This window comes from Chelmon rostratus, chromosome 2, assembly GCF_017976325.1.
Source record: "Chelmon rostratus isolate fCheRos1 chromosome 2, fCheRos1.pri, whole genome shotgun sequence".
Lineage (NCBI taxonomy): Eukaryota > Metazoa > Chordata > Actinopteri > Chaetodontiformes > Chaetodontidae > Chelmon > Chelmon rostratus.
Genome location: NC_055659.1, coordinates 7,460,772 through 7,475,910, shown reverse-complemented (window position 1 = coordinate 7,475,910; position 15,139 = coordinate 7,460,772). Strand labels below are relative to the sequence as shown.

At 41.9% G+C, this 15,139-nt stretch overlaps 1 protein-coding gene across 12 annotated transcripts in view; it reads right to left on the bottom strand.

Moving 5' to 3' along the window:
- eif4g3a (eukaryotic translation initiation factor 4 gamma, 3a) overlaps nucleotides 1-15,139 on the bottom strand; it is a 52,789-nt gene that overhangs the window by 25,183 nt on the left and 12,467 nt on the right. For 5 of the 12 annotated variants that reach the window (XM_041948789.1, XM_041948825.1, XM_041948781.1 and 2 more), the window contains 7 exons: nucleotides 12,200-12,367; nucleotides 10,300-10,392; nucleotides 9,010-9,042; nucleotides 3,294-3,473; nucleotides 2,165-2,276; nucleotides 1,817-1,977; nucleotides 620-754 (listed from right to left, as the gene is read on the bottom strand). In XM_041948789.1, coding sequence (XP_041804723.1) covers nucleotides 620-754; nucleotides 1,817-1,977; nucleotides 2,165-2,276; nucleotides 3,294-3,473; nucleotides 9,010-9,042; nucleotides 10,300-10,392; nucleotides 12,200-12,367 — 882 coding nt within the window. The remainder of the gene's footprint in view (nucleotides 1-619; nucleotides 755-1,816; nucleotides 1,978-2,164; nucleotides 2,277-3,293; nucleotides 3,474-9,009; nucleotides 9,043-10,299; nucleotides 10,393-12,199; nucleotides 12,368-15,139) is intronic. The other 7 variants (XM_041948875.1, XM_041948806.1, XM_041948856.1 and 4 more) reach the window with 5 other exon arrangements.

The following is a 15,139-nucleotide window of genomic DNA, read 5'->3' as shown; positions in this document are numbered from 1 at the left end:
GACAGAATGGATAGACATAAGGATCTGAGTGGATTCTGTAGAAGGAGTAGGAGAAAACACAAGGTACATATACAATCTACTGTAAAAGATAGTGAGTGAATAGAAACAGTGGAGGGAAGGAAGCAGGTGTGAGATTAAAACATTTCAACTCTCAACATATGTTGTAAGTGTTGAAATGACACTTAATCTGAAGGCCTTTTAAGATAAATAGCTGCAGGAATAAACAACAAAACCATGACTCCTTGTGCAGCTGAAGAACACAGTACAGTACAGTAATCACTCAACCACATTTATAAAACTACTAACATAGGTGCTTTATAGATGCTGCAATTATTTTTTAATGCAAGTCCTGAGCAATAACCAACAGGCATGTTGTAGACAGAAAGCCACCATGAATTTCTTAGAGGGCAAGATGGCCGAGTGAATTACCAAAGAGACAGAGGCCGTGTGGTGTCTCTTGCAAACATGGTGGAGAGCAGGAAGGATTAGAGCGCAGAGCTACCAAGCAACATGAGACGCCGCTCCTTTCCTCAGCTAAAGCTCAGGTCTAATCAGCCGCTCTAAATGCCACCTCAACTGTAACTACTGCAGGTGAGTGGGGGTGTTGAGAGAGCCTTACCTGTGGGGGTGTAGGGGTAGAGGAGGGGCGACCGACAGGAGGCGTTGAATTCCTGCTCCCTGAACCCCCTGCCATGATCTCCTCTGTGATATCCCTGCCACCCTGATTGGGGTCACGGATACGGATCTGGGAGGACAATGGCACAAAAAACAGACTTCACTAAAGCGCCCATGTCTTAGAGCAACCCTGCCTCAGCCATATTTTGCAAAAGTCTTAAACCAGCAGGATTATACATTGACAGGAGGCGGGTCTCAATTCGCAATAAAACAGCTATCGCATGGTTGAAGTGTGTCCTGATGTGACCATCATACCCCAGATCAAAAAAATATGAGTGCGTTATCACAAGCATGACGAAACGGAGTGTTAGTGCAAGGCTAACAAGATATGCACACAGTAATTAGACCCTCATGGCTGGGTCCAGGCACCTCATTTTTTGCTTTATTTCTTAAAGAGTTATGTCAGTGCATTTAAATTACATTCAATGCAGTTTGGAGTATAATGGCACCTTAAATATTTGTTCTAAGGGTAAGAAAACAGGCTGCTGACACTAAAATATCATCAAATACTTCAGCAAAATCTAATTTCTTCATTGTGTGTTTCAAAGATGAATACCTATGAAGTCTCAGTCACAGAGATGTTAAATTCTCCCTGTTCCCTCTTTCTGCATACATGCACACATATGCATATATATATATAACCATATGAGAATGTGCAGATCACAGTAATTACACACTGAAAAAATTGCTACCTTTCTATTCAATTTGTAAATTAATTCCACATTTTACACAAAACACGAAAAATATTTTCAACAAGGAAAATCAACTGTTACTCTGAACATAAAGAGAAACCATAGCAACCGAGCAAACGCCCCCTGCTGATGATAGTTATACTGACTGATATGATCGAAAGCTCCAGAACGGCTACTAAATGGGCTTAGAGGCGAGACTGTTTTGTCAGCTGCTGTTTTCAAGGTCAAAACTAAACTATGAAGCTCGACTTTCAAGCCAATATGGATAAGAAGTCCTTGATGTGTTTCACAATTTAATTTCCACGCTTCCATGAAAGAAAGAAAAAAACAAAGCAAAACATTTTTACTGGAGGTTCTGGGAGTAGAACACAATCACAATCATCATCATAGCCTCTTCTGCCAAATGCTGCTTCTAGAGAAAAAGACATAGGAACTACTAAGATACTCACTGTTTTCTTCTCACGCTTGGCTGGTGGAGGTTGCTGTGGTGTAGGCACTATGATGGGGGGTGAGGGGGGGTACACAGTCTGTCCTGGGTAGTAGGGTGGACCGGCTGTGGGAACGGGGGCAGGAACAGAGGGTGAGACAGGTGGGTGGTACCTGAGGGGATCTGGAGGAGAGTGAAAAAAAAAAGAAACACAGAAGAGAAGAAAACACATGTTAGTGAAACGCTGAGACATTCCCTGCTCTGATAGGTTGTGTGTGTTTGTGCTACTGTAAGATGAATTCAGATTTTAAATGTGATCCGGGTGCAGGAATAGAACTAGATGTGTGTCTGTGTTGGATTAATGACTCACGATATGGGGCAGGGTACTCCCCTGGCCCTGGCCCAGGATAGAAGGTGCCAGACCCTGGAGGCTGTACAGAATACTGCTGAGGAGGACCCACGTAGGGCGTACTGTGGCGATACTGCAAGTAAAGAGGACAGAGAGAGATCATCAGCGAGGCCGAGGCAGATGCCGTGGAGGAAAAATCATTACAACTGCACACTTTTGCAATCAGTGGTGTTATTTTCTGAACATTTGCATTTTATTTGGGAGATTTTAATTGTCCTTCTGTGAGATTGTTGATCTATTAAATTCTGCCTGGACCAGTGATTTCTAATCGGTCAGATCTAACCAGTACCAGCTGCAACCACAGACTATTCCTCTGTAGTCGAACAGCACAAAAAATAATTGCAGGGGCTCTCTAGTAGCAAATGTGAAATTAAAATATTTTTGTTTACTTTCCACCTACAACAAAGGGTAATGCTAATGTTCATTATGATGAAGCAAGCAAACAGAAATGCTCTTATATAACCGCCTCTGCTATATCAAAGGAATAGTTCAACATTTTGGGAAATTCACTCATTTGTTTTCTTGCTTCAAGTTAGATGAGAAGCTTGATAGCACTCTCACACCTGTCTGGTAAATATCAGGCTACAGCTTCCCACAAAGGCTGGAAACAGAGCGCCTGGCTCTGTCCAAAGGTAAATCCTGCCTATCAGCACCTTTAAAGCTCACTAATCAAGATTATATTGTGTGTTTAATTTATACACGTGTAAACGTGTCACATTCCGGTTGTGTTCTGGATTCTTTCTTGGCGAGGTGCTTTCAGCAATCTCGCTGTTTCCTCCTGTTTCCAGCCTTTATGCTAACATAAGCTGACCGGCGACTGTTCAATCTAACCAGCAGCAGCTGCCAAAGAGCATTTTCTCTGTATTCACTCGCTGCAGGAAAAATGCCATAACTGCAGAAACAAATGTGAAATTGAAATATTTCTGCTCAATTTGAATCAAATACAAAGTGGAATTCTGATGTTCTGAATCTGTGTTCATTATAATAAATTAAAACAAGAATGCTTTTAAAGAAACTGTAGCTGGAACTGAGGTGCAGACATACAACTTCAAACACACTTTTCGGACCAGGTTCAGTGCGCGCATGTCACCTGTGGGATGTAGTACTGTGCAGCCTGTGGAGAAGGGAAAGGCATGGGTGCCATGGTCATCATGATTGGTTGGTTAGTGGGGTAGACAGCCGCTGTGGGAGTCTGCGAGCCAGGCCGTATGGAGGGTGTGTTTGTAGGGATGGTGGGCCTCGCAGTCTGCATCTGAGTCCTCTGGAAAAACTGAAAGCAACATGTGAGAGGAACAATAAAAGACATTCAGTGCTATCCCAGAGGCAGCAGACTCATTTCAGAATGTTTCCATGCTTTATCTAAAATACAAACACAGCGCAGTTTCTCAGATGTATTCACCATTTGGCCTACACATTTTTGACAGTGAGGCAGCCCTGGTTTTAATCAGCAGCTGAAGAAGAATCCACGAATTCTCGACAGTGCTGCAGACCATTCAGACCATTACATTAAAACCACTCTGAGGGATGGAAGGCAGAATGATTTACAGGCAGTGAAGACACGCAGTTTTCTACTTTGTCAAATGCCTCCATTATCAGCCCATACTCTCCTCCATGAATTGTTTTACTAAACATCTCTAATGTTTGGATTTCACATTGTAACTGGTATGCAATATAAGGAATCAGATAAAAAGCATCTACAAAGCCGGGAGCACCACCATCTCTTTATACGCTTTGGTCCTAAATATTTCCTCCTACAATCATCTAATCAACTAAAAACAAAAGCTTTCACAGCATGATTAAGTCATTCAGACTGAGATAAAATTTAGTAAAGGAAAGCTGTGGCACATAGCTGTAATCAGTGACTGCTCAGCTCCTCCACACATTCACAGTCTTCACAGGCACCTTCATAAGGTTCAAATGACTGGATCATTTAGAATTAGGTTTGGAAAGGTGTCACTAACTGAATGGAGTCTGGCTGCAGAACTTTTGTGTTGCTGTCAAGGTACCTTTGTGGTATCCTGACTCGAATATTTCTAAACACCATGACAACTTACCAGGGTCCGCCTGTATTAAAAGATGTAAACCAAAGCACACTTCTCTATACTTTTATTTAGCTTTAGTTTGTTTTGTGATTTATCGCCAATTAATGTTGTTTTCCATTCATCAATTTACCACTGTGATGGAGCCATATTAACTGTGGTGTAGTTTAGGCTTGTGAGCCATTGCCTACAAGACACTTCCTTTCACCAATGAAGCCTGATGCCACCTGCTAAGACAAACAGTGGAAGGAGATCAAGTAAAATTTCACAACCTTACGAACACTGGTGGTTTAACATAGTGTTTTTGCCTTTTTAATTATTATTTTAAAAAGAATTGTGTCTTTCGAATTTTGGTGATTTGGAATTTAATATGTAGCCATTAATAAAGAGATGGAACATCTCTAATGCATTTTTCCTTTAGTTGAATAAGCAACAACTTTGGAGTGCTTTTTAAAAAGTAAAGACCAGCCCTTCCTGGCAGAGACAGGCCTGATAACTGTTTCCTACAGACAACTTAAAAGGGTTTAGCCAAAGCGTAAATTTCATTAATTCTTGTTTTTCACATTTTCCTATTTTTAAGCTCTTTATTTTTCTTATTTTGGTCTGTTTGCACTGTGAAAAGGCTGCACCAGACTCCACAGCTGTAAAAAATAAAAACTCTTGGACCGCAGAGTGCCTTCAAATACCTCGTTTTGTGCCTGAGCAGCTTGGCCAACCTTGTAGTTGTACTGAATGTGTGACACACGGCATGGCTCTCTTCATCAGGCAGCAATATGGCCTTTTCTCGAGCATCAAAGAGCACAAAAAAACCTAGAAAATACACTCGTGGTGACTGCAGCTACAATGACTTCTATACAGCACATGCCACCATCAGTTAAAACTTGAATATTGGATAGGCTTTGTGTTTGGACGGGCCTGAAGAAAGCCCACTACCAACAGCTGTGACCGACTTCCAAACAACTAGGGCTCATGCTGGGAATACCCAACCACACTCGCAGTGTGCTCCAGTGAAGGAGAGCAGAATAAACAATGCTGTAAAAGCGTCTAAAAATACACAGGAGGGAAATCACCTTTAACATAATAAATCAGATTCAATGGCTGCATTGTAAGTAGGCCTGTGGAAATCTGGGAAATGACGAGGAAACTGTGCATTACCAGCTACCCGACGGCGGGCTCAGTTAAATTGCCCGCAAGGAAGAAATATGAGACAAACAGACAAAACAACTTTTCAACACTGTCAACAAAAAAAGTGCTCAGTAACTTAATCACTGAAACAATGAGTGTGCTCTCCAGCAACACTGAAACCATACATACGTCCAGTGGGCATCTATAAAATAATATCAAACATTACATATTTCCAACAGGCGACAGACACTTTCTTATGACATGGACATGAAAGGAACTATAAAACATTTATTTTAGGGAGAAACATTGTATCTTTCATTCCACATGCTGTTTCTTAAACTGTGCAGGTTCATTAAAGATGAGTGATGAATGGAGGAAAAATGAAAAACTTATGAACTGAAAATTCCAGTATATGATCCTCTACAAGATAAAAAAGACAGGACATGGGGATAAAATGATGGTAGAAGACCTCTCTACTGAGCATACACTGTAGTGGAGACATGGGGGTGTGCAGGGTAAAAACTCAGGGGATGGGATCATTTAATAGTGATCCTCATCATGCCATGCAGGTCCGCAGAGACTTTTGACACAGAGGTAAATGTTACCTGGATGGGCCTGAATCCTCCCTTGAATATTGAAAGCAGGAAAGAGAGAAAAGCCAATGGGAGACTGTACTGGTGAGACTGAAGCCTCAACACAAAAACAAGCACGCCATCATTCACCCGCACACACACCACAACAGGAAGCTACCTCATTATTTCTTTTCCTGAGCCACTTTGATTGGCTTAAACAACTCAGACAACAGAGAAGAACTGGTTTATGATGGACTGGTGGGTGGAGCAAAAAAAAAAAAAAAAGAGCTCAAAAGTTACAGTCAACATGTCACATCAGAATTTGACTTGTGGCACAGGCATCCACATGCACACCCAAACACACACTTTACTTCAAAAGGTATTTTCCTTTTTCAAACTGTGCAGCCTGAGCCTGTGTGCCAGTCTACCTCCTGCTTTGCCAATTTGGCACTTTCCAGCCCCAGTGGGACCTGGCTGTCACCTGCGACAATGACTTCGGCACAGAGATGATGCTGAGAGCTGCACCAGGGAGGGTTACAGACACCCTTCTCTCTCACGGAGATGATAGGTGTCACCTCACTGCCCGGGTAATCCGCCTGGCTCATAATGATGGAATAAATGGCTGTTTTTGGTGAAAAGCTTTTGTTTCCTTGGGCAATGCGGGCTGATGTTTTCACTGAACAGCAGAGAAGTAATTTAGTAACACACACTGAACTCAGGCTGATGACTGTTTATCCTGACCTGAACCATTTCAACTCACTTGAACTTGTCCTTATCTTTCCTATCTTTTCTCCAGCACCAGGATGCAGTTACAAATACTGTCAAAACAACTGTTCTACCCTTTTGAAACTATGTCAGCGTCATGTCCTTAATGCAGCATATTAAGGTGGAAACGCTGACAAAGATGTGCAGTATATATTCAGGTCTGACGACTGTGTGACATTTCTACCATTTGAAGCATCAGAGGGGACACACTCATGGGTAAAACTCAGATTAATGGAGTTATTCACACTCTGAACAGCTCTCTGGAGGAAACAACAATAGTTGTTTGTTTTAGTGGCAACTGTAATTTCCACTGGTTTTGACCTTTTGGTTCACACACACACAAAAGCTGTGTTTGAAATCCAAAGAAGTCAGTTACACTGATAAGTGGAGGAAAAAAAAAAACAAAATAATGATGATCCTTGTTTGGGGACTGACTTATGTTTTAGCCAAATGAATTAATTTTCTGATCTCTATGTACCCTTTACTGTGCATTGAGTGTGTTTCAGGGGGACAATGGCTGTTTTCTCCATTGGTATAAAAGGCTACTGTTCGGCTTCATCTGCTTTCCGACTCCACTTCCGTGGTGGCACAAGAGGTCCCAGCGCCAGTTTGTGTCAGCCAGAGCATGCACTTGCACTCACACTTGTGTCTGTGTGTGGGTGTGTGTACACGCTAATGTCTGCAAACACACCTGTTATACTTTGACACCGTACTATTATTAGCCTGTTAAAAATGTGTCCACACAGAAGCATCCAGAAGGTGAGGATGTTGGACGACAAGTTACAGAGGACATATCTTGGGGTCCTGGGGTGTGAATAACACATCAGTCTTAAAAGTGGGCAGCTGCACGAATCATTGCAGCGTGAATCAACAAACACAAACATAACAGGAAGTCACATGGACTGAGTGTCAGCACCGAGGAGCATCTAAGACTCTTAGCGTCCACAACGTAATACACAAACATCAACGTAAATACAGCCCTGCCAGACATGAACACATTAACATGCCCTTCATAATCTAATGACATTGGTGTCAACTGCCTAACAAGATCCAGAGTGTAATCTCAGCCATGAACACAGACACACACTGCAGCCGGTCCACACTTGTTCTTGGCTCTCTCCTCGACTACAGCATGATTATATACATTTTTAAAAAGCAATGTCAAATAATCAGCGTCATTAGACTAATTCTTAGAGCGATTTGTGTCTCCATTGAATCTGGCTTGTACATGTGGTTGTGAAGAAGTCTAGACGACAAATTTTCCACCCAAAAAAAACAATAAAACAGCCAATTTAATTAGTAGTACCTTGGTGTAATTACTGGAAACAAATGAGACCATGGTCTCGTGAGGGTGTTGTCACTGCAAAAATGTCTGACAGACTAAGCTACACACACATGGAAATAACTATGTCCTCATTTCTGTTTTGGTGACATAAAGTAATTTGCAAAATGGGAAGATATCCCTGAACAACAGTCTGATTGCACATAATGTCTCGACTGCGCTTAGGTCAACAATACCAATGCGCTAAAAATCAAAGAATAAAAATGTCAGACTGACTTTAAAATATCAGAACGTTTATCATTAATGACAAGTTGGTGTCATCCACTCAGGAGACCCTTTACATCCTGTTTGATAGGCGAAGTTCATATCCTTTAAATGCAGATTCTCCTTATTTTCAAACATATTGTTAGCTAGTATTAGAGCATACATTATGAAAACCATCCAATTCTTAATGTTTCGGTTTATAAATATAGGCTAGTTATTTCCTCTTTGGTTAAGTGTAATGAAGATCCATCGTGTTAAATGACTGATAATCACTCAGACAAATAAACCAAAGCGTAAGGAAGGCTGGGAGGATCACATTCATTAGGATACATCCTGTGCAAAAACAGTTACTTACTTGTTCCACTCAGAGCTCAAGAGCTCAGACACCCACAAGCTTCATTACATCTAAACCTGATAATGACTATTAAATACCAATTCAATTCTTGGGATGAACTAAAATCAATCTCACCATAAAAACAAACATGAATAGTGCAAGGACACACCCGTCAGGAAACAGCTCTGTGCACCTGGCTGGAGATCTTGATTCAATCGCAGCACGCTCAAAAAAATCCCATGATAATTAAAACCTCTTTAACTGCATCCAAGATACTTGAAGGCTTTCAAATCTGAGATTCTTTTTTTAAGGAACAGCAGACGCCCCACAAACAGCCCACTGCCAGCAGGTACCAGCAAACTGCTTTGATGATGATGATGATGCAAGAGAGGGAGCAGGAGGGGCGTTCAGCAGGGGTAAATTACCTGATGGTGGGTTGGTCGAGGGCCCGTAGCAAACTGGTGGGGGAGGGAGGAGAGGTCCAGCAAGGAGATTTGAAGCAGTGATGGCAAAGCGGGGAGAAGAAAGAGCATAAGAGAGACACAGAGATAAGATGAGCGATGAAGGCAGATGCTTGAAAAATACAGTACAAAACCACAGAGCAACAAAGCTTTAAAGACACATGGCACGTGATGCAGCGCTCAGATCCAGGTCAAAGTGCACTTGCAAACAACAGCCTGCACAAGATACGCTGGGTTAACTACATCAGGACAATGTAGATATTATGATGCCAAATAGCCAAACAGAAAAAAACTCATATTTGTGTGCTGTGAAGTACACTGCAGTGGAATGAAAATAATTTCAAGATAGGATATGATATACTTTATCAATCCCCAGCTGGGGGATTACAAGCAGCAGGTAATGGCAGTTGGGAAAAAAAAAGCAACAGAAATAGAGAAATACAAAATAAAGCTGAATATATATATGTACATTTTATACAAAGGGCTATGTCAGAGAAAAAAATATGTGAAAATATAGATACAAAAAATATATACTGCTGCAAAGAACTGTAAGGAAAATTACTATAAAAATATACTGCCAAAAATTCTGTAGAATTTCACAGACTATACACAAATTGCACGTGATGGATAAAGTGACGACAGCATTAATGATATTGCAGAGAAATAAAAATGTATAAGTCACAGTAGAATACTATTATGTATAGATATGTAGAGTACTCAACGAGAGTGGAAAAGAGAAGTATAATCTTATCTTATCCAGTTCATTATGTGGCAACACTGTACACACTGACACGTCTGGTTAGCCTTGCTCTATTGATGGAGCTGGGCAAAAATGGCTTGAAATGGCTTTTCTGAGGCTACACTGAACACAGACTATGAGACAGAGCAGCTTGATTTAACACAAACACATATTTTAAGCTATGTCAGATAACAGAATGACCCTTTAACTTTTTTTGTTGCAATAAACCCTAGAGGGGGTGTAACAAAGCTCCCGTATGCCACCAGTGATGCAGTACCACTGACTACAACGAGCCTATAAGGAGACAATCAGGAGACCCCATTAAAAAAATACAACCTATATAAAAGTAAGTTAGTGAGTCAGTGAACAGACTGAGATCATTCAACATTTCTAGAGCTCGGTTTGGCTTCTTAACACCAAATCTTTCCATCAATGAAACTTCCACAGTAAAGCACAAACTGTTTGGGCACTTGGAGGCAGGCGTGCTGTAAATCTAAGACCAGAGGGACACTTACCGGGCGACTTTGTGGCTGTGCATTCATTGGCTGTGTCTGGGGAGAATACACTAAAGGGGCAGAACCAGCATTTTGTCCGGGGTTGTATGGAGACTGCCAAAAGAGGAAAAGGAAAGAGACAGAGGAGGAGGGGCTTCATTACATACAGACCAGGAGCTCTGCAGCAATCAGTCACTGATTATTTCATTAAGACATTTCACAGACCAACTGTAACCTGAACAAAGACAAGGCATCACAACATTAACTTACTTTGGATGTTGCTGGGAGAAAATGTTTTTTGATTGGGGTTTATGTACTGCGCAAAGATAATTGGTTCCCTCAAGGACTACAAATCCTGTGTTGCTTTATTCTTCATCTAGTGTGCAGTGGAGCTAGGCAGAGGTGGGTTTAAGCAGATCTGCTTACTCTTCTTGAAGCTGCTGCTGGTGCGCTTGTGATAATTTAATTTTGAGCTGGCTGACAAGACTATCTATAGAAGGCTGGTGAGAGAGCAGAGCTGCTTTAGGGTGAGGCAGAGGGCCATTAGGCTATAACGGTAAAGAGGAACAACCGGATTCCTTGGAAGCACAGTCACATACTTCAGAGGGGCTGAGTCATGGAGTCAACACGCGTGTGTGCGAGAGCAGCAAGGCAGCAGAGGTGCCAGACGTCTGACAGCGAATCCGTCTTCATGACTAAGCCATAAACTTTTTACATTAGTCTGTTATCTGTTTGACTTTCATGTTGATCCTCCTAAAAAAGGTGCAACCAGAGGATGTAATGTTGCCTTAACCAAAGAAGGTCAACAAGAGTAAATCTTCCTTCCCATCATGCTCAGCCTGGATTTATTTCTGTTGTGTTATGGTCCTCTGAATATTTCCACTGCCCTATTCCATCACCATCTCATGTGTATGGATCTCACTCTCGTTCTAGTCGGACAAGGAATTCCCTGTTAGATTTCGACCGTATATTTAACCCTTTCTTAAGCCCAACCATCTCAAATCCTAATTAATTAATCCTGCCTAAATCCCACCTAATCACTGTGCTTCGGCCCTTAACCCTGGCAGTATACAGGATTTTACACCCACATCCCTTTTTAACAGATTCCCAATCCTAATTAATTATTTCCCACTTTGACTTTTTACAGACCTTTTACCAAAAGAACCTCAGCCTAAATATGACTGGTAATACTTTTAAAATGTTAAACTGATGATGAGGCTTTGCAGATCTCAGGGCCAGCTCCAGTATTTAACCTGGTCTTTAGTACCACAATCTCACAGCAAGAAGGTTCTGGGTTCAGTTTGAATGTGTTTGCCCATATATGCATTAACCATGAGATAAGACTGGCAGCCTAAGCAGGATATAATGTTTATCTCCTTTTTGCCCCCACCTGACCCTTATCAGGATTAAACAGGTACCATAAACAGGAGATACATGTTTGTCTATAGGCTCCAGTGCACAGAGATTGTTCTGTTAGACCCTAGTTTAATAAATCATAATCATGCATTCATCTGAATTTCATTAAAACAAAACACTCATGCACACAGTGCTATATTAGAAAAGTAGAGACAGACAAACAGGAAAATAACACATGTGAAAAGATGAGGCGAGAAATGAGAAGTAATTACAGGTTAGGGGTAGGCGATTCGGACAGAATTAAATGCTTCATAGATTTTCACAGCATTATGTCAAAATACCTTGAAAATAACTTGATATTATCCATAAATATATGCAAACGACAATTTATTTGTGAAACTGTGTCATGAAGTTTTGTCCTGATGTGATTATATTGAGAAATTATCATTTCTAGTGTTGAATTGTCGCCTAGCCCTACCACAAGTCATGAAGAGCAAGCAGACGAATGAACAGATCAAACATGAATATGCAGAGAGGATGACGGCGGACACAGTGACAAACTCACCCCACCGCCTGCCTCCCAGCCCTTAGGGTAGCGATATGGGGATGCTGTGGGTACTGATACCTGAGAGAGCGCCGCGGAGTGGGCATGACCGGGCGGGGTGCCCGCCAAGCTAGGGTGTCCCTTTGTGATGTCGTGAGCACTGTAAGGAGGGCCAGCATGCCTGGGTACCTGTATCACATAAAAGAGTGAGGTCAGACAGACACACAAAGTCAGATATTATGTCAGACTGATGCACACAGACATACTGATGTAGAGAACAGCAGTGGCAGGATTCCACAAGTCATTAGTCCTCCCTCCCGCTGAGGAATGTAAATTAAGCGCTCAAGCTCTAGGATTAGGGCTGTATGTGTGCAGAGGTGAAGACCTGCACTGTGCATGGGTGTTAAAGCCTGCTGGGGTTGGCTAAAACTGGCCTCTTCTGCCGTCTGCTATGCTGCGTAAGGATGTCTGGACCTCATATGGCAAAACTGGGTCAAGTAATCATATTACAAGCCCACTCATCTGTGATAGATAGAGTGCACCTGGTACAATACATACAACTGAGTCACGCTAAACAAACCTCGTCAATATAGGTCAACAAAGGGCTCAGGGTACCGGCCGAGTAAGCAGTATTGGGAAAAGATGAGATTTGACTCAGCTCTTAGCCTGTGGTGTGGCAGGACGGGCCTTAGTTGCTGCAGCTGTGGGCTGGCACCACTGCAAGTGCTGCTTGTTGCTGCAGCAGGCCTGACACACCAGGGAATGAGACAGATACTGCAGAAAGAGAGCAGGAGGCACACACTGAGACAGCTTGGAATGCTGGGCTTTCTCTCCAGAGCCTTTTTCTTTTCTCTCTACGCAACCTGGTCGTTAGAGCTGAAAAAGCAAAACTAACGTTTAAAAACTAACATCTCCAAATTGTATTGTAATTAAATCTACCAGGCATTACTGGGCATGTTCTGCACAGCTTCTATAGCTATAGTACCAATCCCTCCTGCATCTCTCCATCTTCTCTGTCTGGCCCACTTCCCTCAGATGACCTGGGATAAAGCAACTAATCTAGCTGCTGTTGCCAGGGGAGGAGCCTGCTCTGCTTCAGGCGAGTGACTGATTCTGAGGACACACAGAGTGATGGGATGGGGGAGGGGAGGCAAGCGGCTGTATAGGAACTGTACATGAGGCGAAGGGGGGGAGAAAAAAAAAAAAGAGTGCACCAACCCCGCATCCACTGCACAGAACAACTGTTTCATGCCATGGGCACGGTTTATTTCCACCAGTGTCATCATTGTTGCAACCTAACCACTTTAAAGGAACTTTCAGAGCTAGAAAATCTCATAAAATCTGCGGTGTTTCCTGTACTGTTGTGCTACAGCGGATAAATAAGCTCACAGCTCAATAGAATGTCTTCAAACATAACATTTTCATGTGCAATGTGCAGCAACCTGCTGTGCCTCCACATTTCAGAAATGTTATATTACTGTAAACATCTTCTCTGTGGTGTCAAACGGTAAAAGCGGCCGTTCTAAGGTGTACTGCATTACTTGAAAACGGCAGAGATCATAGAAATAAGTGCAAAGGCAATAACGAACACACACAAGCCAATATTTTCCCACAAATTATCGCTCCAATGTAAACACCAAAGAAGTCTCAGCGGGTGCCATAATTGCATTAATTTTGTCAGCTCGGTTAATTCTGCATTAGAAAAATCAATGAGAGAGGAAATCAATATTCTTATCTTCCCATTTCTGTAGTAAAAGCTCATTTACAAGATGAACAACAACAAACTTAGAGGTATCTGTGTTTTTAATGGTAGGATTGTCACTATAAGTATCGCACAAAGTCCACAAAGCGTCTCCAACAAATCAATACCCTCCAGGCCCACAACGTTTTTTTCACAAATCTCAGCGTCAACCTGAAGCTCAGCTCACATGTTGATGCCCCAAGGAGGTTAACATAAAAACACCAAGAATTATGTGAATATTATTAAGACAAAGATCAGATACAGGAAATGTTAATTAACTCCTGCAGGAGACAGTGAATGGCAGAGGTCCCCTGAGGTGACACATTTCCACAGCAGGCCTCCTGCGGTCAGATCACAGCGCTATGTCTCGACAAGCATGCCTCCCCCATTAGGTGATTTAAAAACAACAACAAAAACACACAAGCGTATGTTAACTGTGCCTATGAACACTATACAACCTCTTGCAGAGATTTGTTTACACATTCCAAATAATACAGTATTTTTATTGCTCGGTGTTAAATATCCTAATTACTGCGACGCAATGTAAAAAAATAGAAAATACAAAAAGTGAGGAGGGATTAGTACTTTCATAGGCACCATTATCATGAATGGTAGCAAACCACTACGGCATATTTGAATTCAACAAACACTCCGCCAGCTTATTAGCTACACATGAAGGTTATACTGTTTATAATAAGAAATAGGTGCATTTCTCCTGCACTGAACTTCAGTCAGATGCTCAGCCTTCAAAAAAACAACAAAAAAAGACTACCTAATATACTGATTTTTCTGGGGTGAATATATTTACAATCAACAGGTTAAACAATCTGCTGACAGAGTTCAGCTTGAAGAGCCTGATTATAATGGTTATAATCAGGGCTTGACAGTAGCCCCTTCAAATGTGGGCAGAACTGGGCAGAGGTGTATTAGCCTTCTCAAAATGCATCTCAAATAATAAAATAACTGCAATGTGACATCACTCCCATGAGCACAACCAGCACACAGTCTTTGCTCTTTCCATTGGTCCTTTCATGTTAGGCCTTTTGCTTTGCACGCCAGTGACCGACAACCTGGACAAGAGCACCTGTGGTGAAGCAAAGGCTGCGATGTGGCGCACATAACAGATGTAAAAAAAAAAACCCAGAGTGCTACGAGAGCATACGAGAGCAACCTGATGATGAAAACAAAAAGGGAGAAGAGACAACGAGAAAGACTATTCA